Source organism: Nerophis lumbriciformis, linkage group LG18, assembly GCF_033978685.3.
Source record: "Nerophis lumbriciformis linkage group LG18, RoL_Nlum_v2.1, whole genome shotgun sequence".
NCBI classification, from domain to species: domain Eukaryota; kingdom Metazoa; phylum Chordata; class Actinopteri; order Syngnathiformes; family Syngnathidae; genus Nerophis; species Nerophis lumbriciformis.
In genome coordinates this window covers 43,372,017-43,389,778 of record NC_084565.2, presented here as the reverse complement: position 1 = coordinate 43,389,778, position 17,762 = coordinate 43,372,017, and the positions used below count along the sequence as shown (strand labels likewise).

At 37.3% G+C, this 17,762-nt stretch overlaps 1 protein-coding gene across 3 annotated transcripts in view; it reads right to left on the bottom strand.

The window, feature by feature from the left end:
* The window catches only part of LOC133617990 (uncharacterized), a 152,400-nt gene that overhangs the window by 108,695 nt on the left and 25,943 nt on the right, over nucleotides 1-17,762 (bottom strand). For 2 of the 3 annotated variants that reach the window (XM_061978430.1, XM_061978432.1), the window contains exons 2-3: nucleotides 14,049-14,294; nucleotides 8,488-10,040 (exon numbers count right to left, since the gene is read on the bottom strand). In XM_061978430.1, the coding sequence (XP_061834414.1) occupies nucleotides 9,088-10,040; nucleotides 14,049-14,244 (1,149 nt within the window). In that variant the 5' untranslated portion in view covers nucleotides 14,245-14,294 and the 3' untranslated portion in view covers nucleotides 8,488-9,087. Of the gene's footprint in view, nucleotides 1-8,487; nucleotides 10,041-14,048; nucleotides 14,295-17,762 lie in introns of those variants that run through there. The other variant, XM_061978433.1, reaches the window with a different exon arrangement.

Sequence of the window (17,762 nt, the reverse complement as noted above, 5' to 3'; positions counted from 1 at the left end):
AGTTGATCTTGAGATTTAAGCGTTAAAAGTACAAATAGTATATATTGATTTATGACTTATTTTTGACAATTTAAAAAAATGTTTTGGATCCCTAAGAATTTTAATCAGATTTTTATTTTAAATGTCATTGTTGAAAAATAATAATTAATTAAAAATAAATGGTGGTATGAATTATGACCTATCCAAGACTCCAATTACTTCACATCAAGTATTTCATTTTGAAATATTTTTGGGGGGAAATAATGCATATTTTGTATGTTTTCCATAGAAAAAAAAACCCGATGTTTTATTTAACAAAACTGCATAAAACCTAAAAAAAATTAAAACGTATAGATGGATCTGAAGTTGATCTTGAGATTTAAGCGTTAAAAGTACAAATAGTATATATTGATTTATGACTTATTTTTGACAATTTTAAAAAGATTTTTGGATCTCTAAGAAATTTAATCCGATTTTTATTTTAAATGTCATTGTTGAAAAATAATAATTAATTAAAATTAAATGGTGGTATGAATTTTGACCTATTTAAGGCTCCAATTCCTTCACATCAAATATTTCATTTTGAAATATTTTTTGGGGGAAAATAATGCATATTTTGTATGTTTTCCATAGAAAAAAAACAAAGTTTTATTTAACAAAACTGCATAAAACCTAAAAAAAATTCAAACGTATAGATAGATCTGAAGTTGATCTTGAGATTTACGCGTTTGAAGTACAAATAATATATATTGATTTTTGAATTTTTTTTTACATTTTTTACATTTTTGGCGGTCCTTTTGGATCCCTAAGAATTTTAATCAGATTTTTATTTTAAATGTTATTGTTGAAAAATAACAATTAATTAAAATTAAAATGGTGGTATAAATTTTGACCTATTTATGGCTGCAATGACTTCACATCAAATATTTCACTTTGTAATATTTTTTGGGGGAAAATAATGTATATTTTGTATGTTTTCCATAGAAAAAAACCTAAGTTTTATTTAACAAAACTGCATAAAACCTAAAAAAAATTAAAACGTATAGATAGATCTGAAGTTGATCTTGAGATTTAAGCGTTAAAAGTACAAATAGTATATATTGATTTATGACTTATTTTTGACAATTTTAAAATTTTTGGCGGGCCTTTTGGATCCCTAAGAATTTTAATCAGATTTTTATTTTAAATGTCATTGTTGAAAAATACTAATTAATTAAAAATAAATGGTGGTATGAATTATGACCTATCCAAGACTCCAATTCACATCAAACATTTCATTTTGAAATATTTTTGGGGGGAAATAATGCAGATTTTGTATGTTTTCCATAGAAAAAAACCCTATGTTTTATTTAACAAAACTTCATAAAACCTAAAAAAAAATGTAAACGTATAGATGGATCTGAAGTTGATCTTGAGATTTAAGCATTAAAAGTACAAATAATATGTATTGATTTATGACTTATTTTTGACAATTGTAACATTTTTGGCGGGCCTTTTGGATCCCTAAGAATTTTAATCAGATTTTTATTTTAAATGCCATTGTTGAAAAATACTAATTAATTAAAAATAAATGGTGGTATGTGATGTATGTGTTTTCTTTTTTAATAATGAAGTTCCCATTGAAATGAATGCAACATTCTTCAAAGTTCCACAACTCCCACATTTTTCCTCTGATTCAAACTGTTCCAACTTCTAAATATTCCACCTGTTCAGGAATTGTGTGATCTACTTTAACAATTCCAAAAAAAAATTCCCGGATTTCCCATAATTCCCTTTATTTATTTTTTTGCATTTTCCCCATTCGAGATGAATTGGCCATTTTCCAAACTTCCACAATTCCCACATTCTTCAAACCGTTCTGGAAATTCAAACTACCCTTTTTCCAAGTTCAAAAAAATTCCAGATTTTCCCGAAATTCCCTAATACCATTTACTACTTCAACTTTTCTTGCCCGATTTAAACAATTCCAACACCAACCAATTCAGCTCATTCAAGACATTCATGCTCCTAATCATTTTCTGAAAAATCCTTCTTTTCCAAAAATCCCCCAATTTCCAGGAAGTTCCCATTGAAATGAATGGGACATTTTTCCAAGTTGCACAATTCCCACATTTTCAACCTATTCAAACATCAACACATTCCACTCATCCAACTAACACTTTCCCAAGTTCCAAACCAAATTCCAGTTTTCCTGGAAATTCCATTTCAATCAACATTCAAAGCATTTCAGTTTAACTTCAGCATTGGAGCATTCACACCTCATCTAGTTTAAGTATACTTTTAATTTGCTTATTTGACTTTTTAATATTTAAAACTATTTGGTGTTAGACGCCATATATTAATTGGGTATGTTTGTTTTTGTTTGATAAAAAAGTGAATGCGAAAAAAAAAATGTAAAAGCTACTGTGTGGCTATTATTAGCTTTTCAGGTAATACATTAGCGAATTCAACCTATTTTTTCCAACGCAAATGTTTGTGACAAAAACCACTTTAAAGAAGAAGAATGTACATACCGCCAGCTTTGTGCCAGTAAACTTGTTGAAAGTGTGATTAAACGTGTTAGCTAACAATGGTCACGTGACATATTTCTTCTTCGCCCTCTTCTTAAAACTTGTTAGGCTCATTACCGCCACTTTCTGGCAAGGAGTTAGCGTTACAGCGGGTTTTGCTTCGTGTTTAATCTTTTTTTAATTTTCTTAAATAATAACTAGAAAACACATTCGGGCATACTTGGTGTAAGAGGAAAAAATGTGTTGTTGAAGAAGAGGAGAGAAAACAAAACAAAACCAAGAATAGTAACCGGAAACATATTTCATCGTCATTTCCGGTATAATGGAGGAAGTGGTAAATCACTTTTATCCAAAATGATCGATGATGCTCCTCCAGACGGTGTGTTTTTGATGAACAATATAGTGCTGTCTTGTATGGCGTTGTTACCGAAATCAAAATGTTTTTGTAAGTAAAACCGTTTCGTCAGCGCGCTGTAGTAGCGGTCTTTCTTAACTACGTGCCTACGTGGCGGCCATCTTGGTAGGGGCCACTTTCCCATTTGAGGCAATACAATACAATGCGATGTATGCCGAAAAAGAATCATAACTTGGTTATTTCTCCATCGATTTTAATGCCGTTTAATTTATCGTCAACACAAAACATGTGCTATTAATACACATTTTTTTGTAAAAAAAAAAACCAACATATACAGGTAAAAGCCAGTAAATTAGAATATTTTGAAAAACTTGATTTATTTCAGTAATTGCATTCAAAAGGTGTAACTTGTACATGATATTTATTCATTGCACACAGACTGATGCATTCAAATGTTTATTTCATTTAATTTTGATGATTTGAAGTGGCAACAAATGAAAATCCAAAATTCCGTGTGTCACAAAATTAGAATATTACTTAAGGCTAATACAAAAAAGGGATTTTTAGAAATGTTGGCCAACTGAAAAGTATGAAAATGAAAAATATGAGCATGTACAATACTCAATACTTGGTTGGAGCTCCTTTTGCCTCAATTACTGCGTTAATGCGGCGTGGCATGGAGTCGATGAGTTTCTGGCACTGCTCAGGTGTTATGAGAGCCCAGGTTGCTCTGATAGTGGCCTTCAACTCTTCTGCGTTTTTGGGTCTGGCATTCTGCATCTTCCTTTTCACAATACCCCACAGATTTTCTATGGGGCTAAGGTCAGGGGAGTTGGCGGGCCAATTTAGAACAGAAATACCATGGTCCGTAAACCAGGCACGGGTAGATTTTGCGCTGTGTGCAGGCGCCAAGTCCTGTTGGAACTTGAAATCTCCATCTCCATAGAGCAGGTCAGCAGCAGGAAGCATGAAGTGCTCTAAAACTTGCTGGTAGACGGCTGCGTTGACCCTGGATCTCAGGAAACAGAGTGGACCGACACCAGCAGATGACATGGCACCCCAAACCATCACCCAACCATGCAAATTTTGCATTTCCTTTGGAAATCGAGGTCCCAGAGTCTGGAGGAAGACAGGAGAGGCACAGGATCCACGTTGCCTGAAGTCTAGTGTAAAGTTTCCCCCATCAGTGATGGTTTGGGGTGCCATGTCATCTGCTGGTGTCGGTCCACTCTGTTTCCTGAGATCCAGGGTCAACGCAGCCGTCTACCAGCAAGTTTTAGAGCACTTCATGCTTCCTGCTGCTGACCTGCTCTATGGAGATGGAGATTTCAAGTTCCAACAGGACTTGGCGCCTGCACACAGCGCAAAATCTACCCGTGCCTGGTTTACGGACCATGGTATTTCTGTTCTAAATTGGCCCGCCAACTCCCCTGACCTTAGCCCCATAGAAAATCTGTGGGGTATTGTGAAAAGGAAGATGCAGAATGCCAGACCCAAAAACGCAGAAGAGTTGAAGGCCACTATCAGAGCAACCTGGGCTCTCATAACACCTGAGCAGTGCCAGAAACTCATCGACTCCATGCCACGCCGCATTAACGCAGTAATTGAGGCAAAAGGAGCTCCAACCAAGTATTGAGTATTGTACATGCTCATATTTTTCATTTTCATACTTTTCAGTTGGCCAACATTTCTAAAAATCCCTTTTTTGTATTAGCCTTAAGTAATATTCTAATTTTGTGACACACGGAATTTTGGATTTTCATTTGTTGCCACTTCAAATCATCAAAATTAAATGAAATAAACATTTGAATGCATCAGTCTGTGTGCAATGAATAAATATAATGTACAAGTTACACCTTTTGAATGCAATTACTGAAATAAATCAAGTTTTTCAAAATATTCTAATTTACTGGCTTTTACCTGTATATATATTAGTGATGGGTTGATGAGGCGTCATGAAGCGTTTTGACACATTGCAAAACTGTATTGATACTGTGTCGATACTGTGTCACTAAATACTGACATCTGCTGGACATTAAAAATCCCTACAGGCAACCTATGGACCGACTCAATTGACACTGATTTGATGCCCTAGTACAGGGGTCACCAACCTTTTTCAATCAATCAATCAATGTTTATTTATATAGCCCTAAATTTTGAAACCAAGAGCTACTTCTTGGGTACTGATTAATGCGAAGGGCTACCAGTTTGATACACACTTAAATAAATAAATATATTGTCATTTGTAAGTTACACGTAAGTGTGATTTAAACAAGAATAGCTAAATAAATAAATGTATATATATAAAAAAATGGGTATTTCTGTCTGTCATTCCGTCGTACATTTTTTTTTTCCTTTTACAGAGGGTTTTTTGTAGAGAATAAATGATGAAAAAAACACTTAATTGAACGATTTAAAAGAGGAGAAAACACACAAAAAATTATTATCAATTTCGACTCTTTAAAATTCAAAATTCAACCGACAAAAAGAAGAGAAAAACTAGCTAATTTAAATCTTTTTGAAAAAATTAAAAAACGAATTTATGGAACATCATTAGTAATTTTTCCTGATTAAGATACATTTTAGAATTTTGATGACATGTTTTAAATTAGTTAAAATCCAATCTGCACTTTGTTAGAATATTTAACAAATTGGACCAAGCTATATTTCTAACAAAGACAAATCAGTATTTCTTCTAGATTTTCCAGAACAAAAATTTTAAAAGAAATTCAAAATACTTTGAAATAAGATTTAAATTTGATTCTACAGATTTTCGAGATTTGCCAGAATAATTTTTTTGAATTTTGAAGTTTGAAGAAACATTTCAGAAATATTCTTCGTCGAAAAAACAGAAGCTAAAATATTTATTATTCTTTACAAAAAAAAAAAAAAAATTTTTTTTACTTGAACATTGATTTAAATTGTCAGGAAAGAAGAGGAAGACATTTAAAAGGTAAAAAGGTATATTTGTTTAAAAATCCTAAAATCATTTTTAAGGTTGTGTTTTTTCTCTAAAATTGTATTTCTAAAAGTAATAAGAAGCAAAGTAAAAAATAAATGAATTGATTTAAACAAGTGAAGACCCATCCATCCATCCATTTTCTACCGCTTATTCCAAGTGAAGACCAAGTCTTTAAAATATTTTCTTGGATTTTCAAATTCTATTTGAGTTTTGTCTCTTTTAGAATTAAAAATGTCGAGCAAAGCGAGACCAGCTTGCTAGTAAATAAATAAAATATAAAAAATAGAGGCAGCTCACTGGTAAGTGCTGCTCTTTGAGCTATTTTTAGAACAGGCCAGCGGGCGACTGATCTGGTCCTTACGGGCTACCTGGTGACCGCGGGCACCGCGTTGGTGACCCCTGCCCTAGTATATACAATAATATAAACCAAGTCATTTAGGATTATTTCATATCTTCATTTAAATAAAAATATATTTTTATCTTTTTTAGATACAGTCAATAAATAATGTGAACATGTATCATAACATGGAAATCTAAGAGAACGTGTTGTGGATGATTGTGGACTGGGAATTTTTTTAATTTTTTTTTTTTTTACACATTTTTATTTAAAAAAAAAGAAGTTTTTCCGACGTATTACATTTTAGACGATTTCTCTTCTTAGTTATTATTTCTCCGGCTGTAGAAAAGAGCCGCTCACAGGGCACAGAGGAGGCGTCACAGTTGGCGTATCGGTCACGTGACCAAAACAGCTCATGATCGGTCACGTGACTTTCTAAAAGCGATACGCGCACCGACACAGGGTTTTGCTCTATGAGGTCGACGCATGCGCCGATGCATCGGTGTTGCCGGACCCATCACTAATATATATATATATATATATATATATTATTCTCTGAACACCTGTGGGTTCAACTCTCAGGTAAGGTGAATAGGAACATTTACCGTTACTATTAATTTGATTAAAATTATATTCATATTCATATTATCATAAATACATGTATATGATGGATTGTATTACCAGTACAAACATATTATTAATGATTTTACTGCATTTTATTCACCATAAAAATGCTGTAATGTAGAAAGTGCCTGGTAAGATAATTAGATTTTAGAGCTTGCTTCGATTTGATTTTTAAAAGAAGTGAAAGTAAATCAGAATCAGAATCAGAATCAGAAATACTTTATTTATCCCCGAGGGGAAATTAAATTTTTCAGCACAACCACATTCAAGATCAGACAAACATTACAGGGAGACAGAACAGGATCGCTGACGGGTCTGACAACTTCCGGCGCACCTTACAAAAAAGGTGAGATACAGGTAAACGGCCCTCAATGAAAACCAGTTTGACACCACTTTATGTTTGAAATTTTTTAGGTTTTATGCAGTTTTGTTGAATAAAACTTAGGTTTTTTTCTATGGAAAACATACAAAATATGCATTATTCCCCCTCCCAAAAAAAATAACATTTTTTTTTTTTTATGCCTTGGTGAGGGTATGGCACACTCACTAGCTGTATTGATACTGCACTGGTATATGTGTTGGTGTCTTATAATGGTCATATACTGGATTGAGGGGAAAAAAAACATACATTTGAGCTGCAATTAATGGCTAGCAAATATAATTTTTACTTTTTTTTTAAGCGTACAGACGTGCAGTGAGTAAATCTGACCCGCGCGACCCGCCCAATGAGCCACACCCAAAGTCATATGGTATAAAGAAAAATAGAGTGAATGTGCTGCAAATATATATATATATATATATATATATATATATATATATATATATATATATATATATATATATATATATATATATATATATATATATATATATATATATGTCTTAATAAGGTTATCCAAAAAATAGTGCTCGATACCGTAGTAGAGCGCAATATATGTTTGTGTGGTGAAAAAAAATCACAAGACTATTTCATCTCTACAGGCCTGTTTCATGAGGGGGGGTACCCTCAATCGTCAGGAGATTTTAATGGGAGCATTCGAGCTACAGCTGCATGAACAATATACGACAAATCATCTCAAACCACAACAAAACAATTGCAAATGAGCCGTCGACCCCCAGTCAGAACGACTCCAAAACCAACAAAGCATGTAACTGTCGAAAGAAACCTGATTGCCCCCTCAACGGGGGATGCTTACAAACATCAGTTGTCTACCAATCTAAGGTAATACGCAAGGACATTAACACATCCGACACATATGTAGGATTAACCGAGGGTGAATTCAAAACCAGATGGAACAACCACAAGGCTTCTTTCAGGAACAAAAACCTGCGAAATACCACAGAACTCAGCAAACACATTTGGGACCTCAAAGACAATAATGTTGAATATTCAATAACATGGCAAATTCTTGCATCCAGCACACCTTACAATAGTGGTAATAAAAGATGCAACCTATGCTTGAAAGAGAAACTGTTTATTATTTACCGTCCAGACCTGTCATCCCTCAACAAGCGCAGCGAAATTGTAACAACATGCCGCCATAGACGGAAACACCTCCTAGGTAACACATGAGCCAATCACCACGCCCCTAGGCCAGCCTGTACCCACCCACTCTGTGCCCTATATAAACCATGGTATACGAATGCTCCCATTAAAATCTCCTGACGATTGAGGGTACCCCCCCTCATGAAACAGGCCTGTAGAGATGAAATAGTCTTGTGATTTTTTTCCCCACACATACATATATATATATATATATATATATATATATTGTCGGAGGCAGATATTTACATATATCCGAATTTAAGTTGTACTTCTTTCATTTCTTAGTCATATTTGAAAACAGCTCGTGTTTTCCATTTCTTCTCTTGATGCTCTGTCAGCAAGTATACTGTGTGTGTTAACCTTGAGTTCTTTGGAATGCATTATGGCTAGGGAGACGTTGTGCTTGTATTATGGCTAGGGAGGGGGAAGGAAAGAGGGGTTTTTGGCGTTGGGAAGACAGACCATTTTGGGAGGAGGCGCGATAGAACGTTCTAGGGTTAGACTGGTCTCAAAATGTATATTGGCAAAGCTTTGAAAATATACAACAAAATACCTATTCTGTCTCTGGTGGTTTTTCAACTCAGCTTTTAAGTGTCGTAAAGAGCTTGGGAGCGAATTGTGACTTGAATTCCCTGGGAGGAACAACTGGTCCAAAACGCAACAATATATATATATATTTATTTTTTTTAACTAAAGACTAACCGCGGCCGGATTTTGGACGCTGGCGGACCGTATCTGGAGACCCCTGCATTATGTTTTCACAGTCTTTACAGCTTATTTAAAGTCACACAGCTTCCCCCCCCCCCCCACTGCTCCTGCACACTTGTGGTTGTTAGCCTGGTACTTATAAGAGAACCCTGCATTGCACACACCGCAACTGAACACTTTCTCACCCGTGTGTGTTCTCATGTGTTGGAGCAAATAATGTTTTCTTCTGAAGCCCACACCGCAGACTGAACAGCAAAAAGGTTTCTCTTCGGTGTGTATTTGCGCGTGTCTTACCAAGTGCGAATTCCGTGCAAAACCTCTACCGCAGATTGAACAGGAGAAGGGTTTCTCTCCAGTGTGTTTTCTTCTGTGTGTTTTCAAGGTCTGCTTTGCACTGAATTCCTGACCGCAGAATGAACATGTATATGGTTTCTTCCCAGAGTGCGTTTTCATGTGTCTTTTTAGTTTGCTTCTGTGCGCAAAACTTTTACCACAGGCTGAACAGGAAAACGATAATCCCCCGGTGTGTTTTTCCACGTGGATCTTACACTCGTCTTTCCTTACAAAACATTTGTTGCACACTGAACAGCGAAATGGTTTCTCTCCGGTGTGTGTTTTCGTGTGTCTTCGCTGATGACACCGCCGGCGAAAGCTTTTGTCGCACTGAGAGCATTTGAAGCGAGTCTTGTCAGCTTTTAAGTCTTCGTCGTCAGCGCCAGTAGAGTGCGACAAGGTCTCTGCCTGAGCTCTTCCACAGTGGTCTCCCTCAGATTCTGTTGTCTCCACCTCGCTCTTTCCCTCACGTTCACCTTTAACCTCCTCACCTTCACCCTTCACAGGGACACCAATCACCGGAAACTTCTCCAGGCCTTGACTGATGCAGTCTTCCACTTTAATGTGGAGGGGGGCCTCTGTCTCCTCCTCTTCCACTTTAATAAGGGGGGGCTGAGGCTCCTCATGCTCCACTTTTGAGCTCCACTTTTGCAGCTCAGGGGGGGTAAGCTTTTCTTTACAGACTTCTGCAGGACACAAAAAGACAAACACGTTGTTTTGGAATATCATCTTGTCGTGAAGATGTGTGGATACGACAAAAACGTCAGGTGGAGGTCTGGTAAGCTTTTTGGTAGCACATCAAGTTACCGTATTTATCAATGCAATCAATGTTTATTTATATAGCCCTAAATCACAAGTGTCTCAAAGGGCTGCACAAGCCACAACGACATCCTCGGTACAAAGCCCACATAAGGGCAAGGAAAAACTCACCCCAGTTGGACGTCGATGTGAATGACTATGAGAAACCTTGGAGAGGACCGCATATGTGGGTAACCCCCCCGCCCCTCTAGGGGAGACCGAAAGCAATGGATGTCGAGTGGGTCTGACATAATATTGTGAGAGTCCAGTCCATAGTGGATCTAACATAATAGTGTGAGAGTCCAGTCCATGGTGGATCTAACATAATAGTGAGAGTCCAGTCCATAGTGGATCTAACATAATAGTGTGAGAGTCCAGTCCATAGTGGATCTAACATAATAGTGTGAGAGTCCAGTCCATAGTGGATCTAACATAATAGTGTGAGAGTCCAGTCCATAGTGGATCTAACATAATAGTGTGAGAGTCCAGTCCATAGTGGATCTAACATAATAGTGTGAGAGTCCAGTCCATAGTGGATCTAACATAATAGTGAGAGTCCAGTCCATAGTGGATCTAACATAATAGTGTGAGAGTCCAGTCCATAGTGGATCCAACATAATAGTGTGAGAGTCCAGTCCATAGTGGATCTAACATAATAGTGTGAGAGTCCAGTCCATAGTGGATCCAACATAATAGTAAGAGTCCAGTCCATAGTGGATCTAACATAATAGTGAGAGTCCAGTCCATAGTGGATCTAACATAATAGTGAGAGTCCAGTCCATAGTGGATCTAACATAATAGTAAGAGTCCAGTCCATGGTGGATCTAACATAATAGTGAGAGTCCAGTCCATGGTGGATCCAACATAATAGTGAGAGTCCAGTCCATAGTGGATCTAACATAATAGTGAGAGTCCAGTCCATAGTGGATCTAACATAATAGTGTGAGAGTCCAGTCCATGGTGGATCTAACATAATAGTGAGAGTCCAGTCCATAGTGGATCTAACATAATAGTGTGAGAGTCCAGTCCATGGTGGATCTAACATAATAGTGAGAGTCCAGTCCATAGTGGATCTAACATAATAGTGAGAGTCCAGTCCATAGTGGATCTAACATAATAGTGAGAGTCCAGTCCATAGTGGATCTAACATAATAGTGTGAGAGTCCAGTCCATAGTGGATCTAACATAATAGTGAGAGTCCAGTCCATAGTGGATCTAACATAATAGTGTGAGAGTCCAGTCCATGGTGGATCTAACATAATAGTGAGAGTCCAGTCCATAGTGGATCTAACATAATAGTGAGAGTCCAGTCCATAGTGGATCTAACATAATAGTGAGAGTCCAGTCCATAGTGGATCTAACATAATAGTGTGAGAGTCCAGTCCATAGTGGATCTAACATAATAGTGTGAGAGTCCAGTCCATAGTGGATCTAACATAATAGTGTGAGAGTCCAGTCCATAGTGGATCTAACATAATAGTGTGAGAGTCCAGTCCATAGTGGATCTAACATAATAGTGTGAGAGTCCAGTCCATAGTGGATCCAACATAATAGTAAGAGTCCAGTCCATAGTGGGGCCAGCAGGACACCATCCCGAGCGGAGACGGGTCAGCAGCGCAGAGATGTTCCCAGCCGATGCACAGGCGAGCGGTCCACCCCGGGTCCCGACTCTGGACAGCCAGCACTTCATCCATGGCCACCGGACCTGTGCCCCCCCCCACCCCTCCCTCAAGGAAAAGGGGAGCAGAGGAGAAAAGAAAAAAAACGGCAGATCAACTGGTCTAACAGGGGGTCTATTTAAAGGCTAGAGTATACAAATGAGTTTTAAGTCCTTTAATTTCCTCAAAACTTGACAGTGCACCTTAAACTAATGAGTGGAATCATTTTGGTTGTGCTTACCGACCTCAAAGCTGTTTTATTTAGTACATGGTGAAATGATAAGTGTGACCAGTAGATGGGAGTCACACATAAGCTGGATCTCAGGAAACAGAGTGGACCGACACCAGCAGATGACATGGCACCCCAAACCATCACTGATGGTGGAAACTTTACACTAGACTTCAGGCAACGTGGATCCTGTGCCTCTCCTGTCTTCCTCCAGACTCTGGGACCTCGATTTCCAAAGGAAATGCAAAATTTGCATGGTTGGGTGATGGTTTGGGGTGCCATGTCATCTGCTGGTGTCAGTCCACTCTGTTTCCTGAGATCCAGGGTCAACGCAGCCGTCTACCAGCAAGTTTTAGAGCACTTCATGCTTCCTGCTGCTGACCTGCTCTATGGAGATGGAGATTTCAAGTTCCAACAGGACTTGGCGCCTGCACACAGCGCAAAATCTACCCGTGCCTGGTTTACGGACCATGGTATTTCTGTTCTAAATTGGCCCGCCAACTCCCCTGACCTTAGCCCCATAGAAAATCTGTGGGGTATTGTGAAAAGGAAGATGCAGAATGCCAGACCCAAAAACGCAGAAGAGTTGAAGGCCACTATCAGAGCAACCTGGGCTCTCATAACACCTGAGCAGTGCCAGAAACTCATCGACTCCATGCCACGCCGCATTAACGCAGTAATTGAGGCAAAAGGAGCTCCAACCATCCATCCATCCATTTTCTACCGCTTATTCCCTTTTGGGGTCGCGGGGGGCGCTGGAGCCTATCTCAGCTACAACCGGGCGGAAGGCGGGGTACACCCTGGACAAGTCGCCACCTCATCGAAGTATTGAGTATTGTACATGCTCATATTTTTCATTTTCATACTTTTCAGTTGGCCAACATTTCTAAAAATCCCTTTTTTGTATTAGCCTTAAGTAATATTCTAATTTTGTGACACACGGAATTTTGGATTTTCATTTGTTGCCACTTCAAATCATCAAAATTAAATGAAATAAACATTTGAATGCATCAGTCTGTGTGCAATGAATAAATATAATGTACAAGTTACACCTTTTGAATGCAATTACTGAAATAAATCAAGTTTTTCAAAATATTCTAATTTACTGGCTTTTACCTGTATATTCTTGTCTTCATGAAAGAAAGGAATCTATATGTGTTAAACATGCTTGTATTATCATTAAACACCTTTAACTTATTAACAATATTAACTATATGTGTTAAACATGCTTGTATTATCTTTAAACACCTTTAAGTTGTTAACAATATTAACTATATGTATTAAACATTCTTGTATTATCATTAAACACCTTTAATTTTTTAACAATATTAACTATGTGTTAAACATGCTTGCATTATCTTTAAACACCTTTAACTTGTTAACAATATTAACTATATGTATTAAGCATGCTTGTATTATCATTAAACACCTTTAATTTTTTAACCATATTAACTATATGTGTTAAACATGCTTTCATTATCTTTAAACACCTTTTACTTGTTAACAAAAACATATATTTCATAAATAAGTAAATATAAATTATATATATGAATGAGGTAGATCCCCACGACTTGATCAATTGAAAAGTAGCTCGCCTGCAGAAAAAGTGTGAGCACCCCTGGTATATCTGATAGTATATATCTGTATCATGAATCAATTTAAGTGGACTTAAAGAAGTGGAAAAACTTATTGGGGTGCTACCATTGGGTGGTCAATTGTACGGAATATGTACTGTACTGTGCAATCTACTAATAAAAGTCTCAATCAATCAATCAATCAAATGTAAAAAGTCATAGATGACCCCTTTAAATGTTTTCTAAAAAAAAACAATGTTATTTAAATGTCATTATTTGTTATAAATTGATCTGTATTTCTTTATTATTCTCATTTTAATAAACAAGGCTGCAGATTGTTTGTTGAATCCATGGCACTGCTTTTGTTTTTGTGTACGAGTGACAAGCCTGAACAGCAGACTTTCTCCCCGAATTGATATTTGACTTGAATTTCACCTTTGACTTGGTCATCTTCACTCTTCACAGGGACACCAACCACTGGGACCTTCTCTCGGCCTTGACTGATGCTGTGTGCCTCCTCTTCCACCTTAATGTGGCGGGTCTCTGCCTCCTCCTCTTCCACCTTAATGTGGGGAGCCTCTAGCTCCTCATCTTCCACTTTAATGTAGGGGGCCTTTGGCTTTTCCTTCATCTTAGAGCGCCATTCCTGCAGCTAAGGAGGTCGAGCTTTTTCACAGGGGTCTGCGAGACACAAGAAGATAAACATATGCTTTGGACAAGTAGTGTCGGAGGCAGATATTTACATATATCCGAATTTAAGTGTTTTATTTCATAATCATATTTGAAAACAGCTCGTGTTCTTCCAATTGTGGTCTTTTGGTTGTCTGCAAAACTGTGTGCTTAACCTTGAAGTGAGGAATGTTAGAGAGAGCGATAATAAGCATTTGTTTTGGCTAAGAGAGACATGACTGCCAGGGGGGGGAGGAAGAGGAGAGGGGTTTTGATCGGGGGACACAGACCATTTTGGCGGCGCGATAGAATGTTCTATGCTGGACTGGTCTCAAAAATATATCTGCAAAGCTTTGCCAATACAGGTAAAAGCCAGTAAATTAGAATATTTTGAAAAACTTGATTTATTTCAGTAATTGCATTCAAAAGGTGTAACTTGTACATTATATTTATTCATTGCACACAGACTGATGCATTCAAATGTTTATTTCATTTAATTTTGATGATTTGAAGTGGCAACAAATGAAAATCCAAAATTCCGTGTGTCACAAAATTAGAATATTACTTAAGGCTAATACAAAAAAGGGATTTTTAGAAATGTTGGCCAACTGAAAAGTATGAAAATGAAAAATATGAGCATGTACAATACTCAATACTTGGTTGGAGCTCCTTTTGGCTCAATTACTGCGTTAATGCGGCGTGGCATGGAGTCGATGAGTTTCTGGCACTGCTCAGGTGTTATGAGAGCCCAGGTTGCTCTGATAGTGGCCTTCAACTCTTCTGCGTTTTTGGGTCTGGCATTCTGCATCTTCCTTTTCACAATACCCCACAGATTTTCTATGGGGCTAAGGTCAGGGGAGTTGGCGGGCCAATTTAGAACAGAAATACCATGGTCCGTAAACCAGGCACGGGTAGATTTTGCGCTGTGTGCAGGCGCCAAGTCCTGTTGGAACTTGAAATCTCCATCTCCATAGAGCAGGTCAGCAGCAGGAAGCATGAAGTGCTCTAAAACTTGCTGGTAGACGGCTGCGTTGACCCTGGATCTCAGGAAACAGAGTGGACCGACACCAGCAGATGACATGGCACCCCAAACCATCACCCAACCATGCAAATTTTGCATTTCCTTTGGAAATCGAGGTCCCAGAGTCTGGAGGAAGACAGGAGAGGCACAGGATCCACGTTGCCTGAAGTCTAGTGTAAAGTTTCCACCATCAGTGATGGTTTGGGGTGCCATGTCATCTGCTGGTGTCGGTCCACTCTGTTTCCTGAGATCCAGGGTCAACGCAGCCGTCTACCAGCAAGTTTTAGAGCACTTCATGCTTCCTGCTGCTGACCTGCTCTATGGAGATGGAGATTTCAAGTTCCAACAGGACTTGTTATATGTATCCAGTGATTATACTATAAAGTTATTTTCCATTTAACTTCACCAGTTTTAGATTATTTTTAAGGCTGCAGCTAACGATTATTTTTCTATCGATTAATCTATAGATTATTTTTTTCGATTAATCAGTTGATCTATAGATTATTTTTTTCGATTAATCTATAGATTATTTTTCCTTTTACCGATTATTTTTTTGATTTAAAATGAAGATGAAAAAATAAATGTTAGCCAGTTTTTTCAAAAGGCATGACTTTTATTTACAAAAAAAAAAGTATGGCCACTCAGTCAACATTGACAACAACATGACAAAATATTCTGTAACAATGTAAACATTTAAAACTTTTAACATTTAACAAAATTAAAAGTAGCTTATTTGCTTTTTAATGTGCAAATATAAAAGTAAACATCCAGTGCAAATCTTAATATTCTACAATAGTATAAGCATTTCAAAAGTAAAAGTATTGCTTATTTTGCTTTAAAATGTGCAAAAATAAAGATAAACATCCAATACAAAAAAGTGCAAAACGAAATATTCCGTAACAGTGTAAACATTTCAACAAAAGTAAAAGTATTGCTTATTTTGCTTAATAACACAACAATGATAGTATGATTAAAGTGAAAGTTAATTGTTGGTTTGTACATAGTATATGTAACTGTTAATGTTGTAAAAGGTATTTGCACAACTAGTTAACGTTAGCGTTAAAGAGGAGCGCGTCTTTGTAAACACTGAACAGGCACGCCAAACGCGCCTCTCAGAGCGAAACAGTGTTTTAGTTTATGAATTTACAACGCAGATACAAATGACACATTCATGATTTTGTGTAATGATGACAACGTATACTCACGCGGACGATTGACTAGTTGATGGTGATGGCAAGAACGCTGTCGGGTGTTTTCTTTTCAAATGTTCGTTCATAGCCGTTGTGCTGCTATGATAGGCCATTTCCGCTCGACACAGTGTGCATACAACAACTGTCAAGTGTTTTGCTTTTTTCGCTGTGCTTATCCCACACTTGAAGGGATGTACCAATGCTGAATGTGGCTTCTGGATTTCACTCAAAAGACCAGACCGTAGTTACTTATTCCTTTTATTTTCCTTTAGTTTGCAAGAAACAGCTTCTTTTTTCTTCTTTAGTCTTTTTAGCAGTCTTTAGCAGTGTTAGTAGACTTTAGTTTCTTTAGCTGTCATTAGCTGTCTTTAGTAGCCTTTAGCTTCTTTAGTAGGTGAAAAACCTTTAAGGACAAAACACCACAAGATAAACATGCTGTAAAAAATCAATCAATTATCAATCCCATAATTTACAACTATTAATTAGGCTATCAAACTCTTAACCATTAAACAAGTGCAAGAAAATGGACACATCTTTTCCCTTTAAGTTAAAACAGATTTTAAATAAATTGTCTCAACATAAATGCACCAAGATACATATAAAATACATTTAACACCAGAAACACAATAGATAAATGCAACAGAAAACCCAATATGCAAATACATAAATACCTAACCAATTAACCACCTATTTAGATACATATTTAAAATCCATATTCAATATAAATATATTATTAATTTAGCAGTGAAACACTCAATCTTAAACGCTGTCTACTAGTAGAAAAATGCCCCTTTTTCTATTGCCTCACCAGCAGCCAATGATCCAACACAGTTAAATCCAACACTTGAAGTTGAGCGACTTCACCCTCCTGATGAAGCAAACTGCTCCAACATTTATCAAACTAAGCAAAGAATATCAACACTAAACAACAGTTACATAACACACTGTGTGTATTTAGCCTCCAGACTAAGCACGCTACATGCACACAACTCCCCCCCCCCCCCCCCCCCCTCCTCTCTACAGCGCAACAAGTGCGCCACACCCACGAAGAGAAATATTAAATCTTACATACTTTTGGCACAACTCTGGGTTATCTGTAATGAACTAAACCTTTTTCCACTCTGCGCTGGCGTCTTTTGTACTCCTTGATTTGACACAGCGGTCTAATTACCGGGCTCGCGCACCAGCAGATGAGACGGGAGCGCGCCGCGTTATACCTGCGCGTGAACGTAAACTGATCGGCTCTGATCATATAAGCCGACTGGCCGA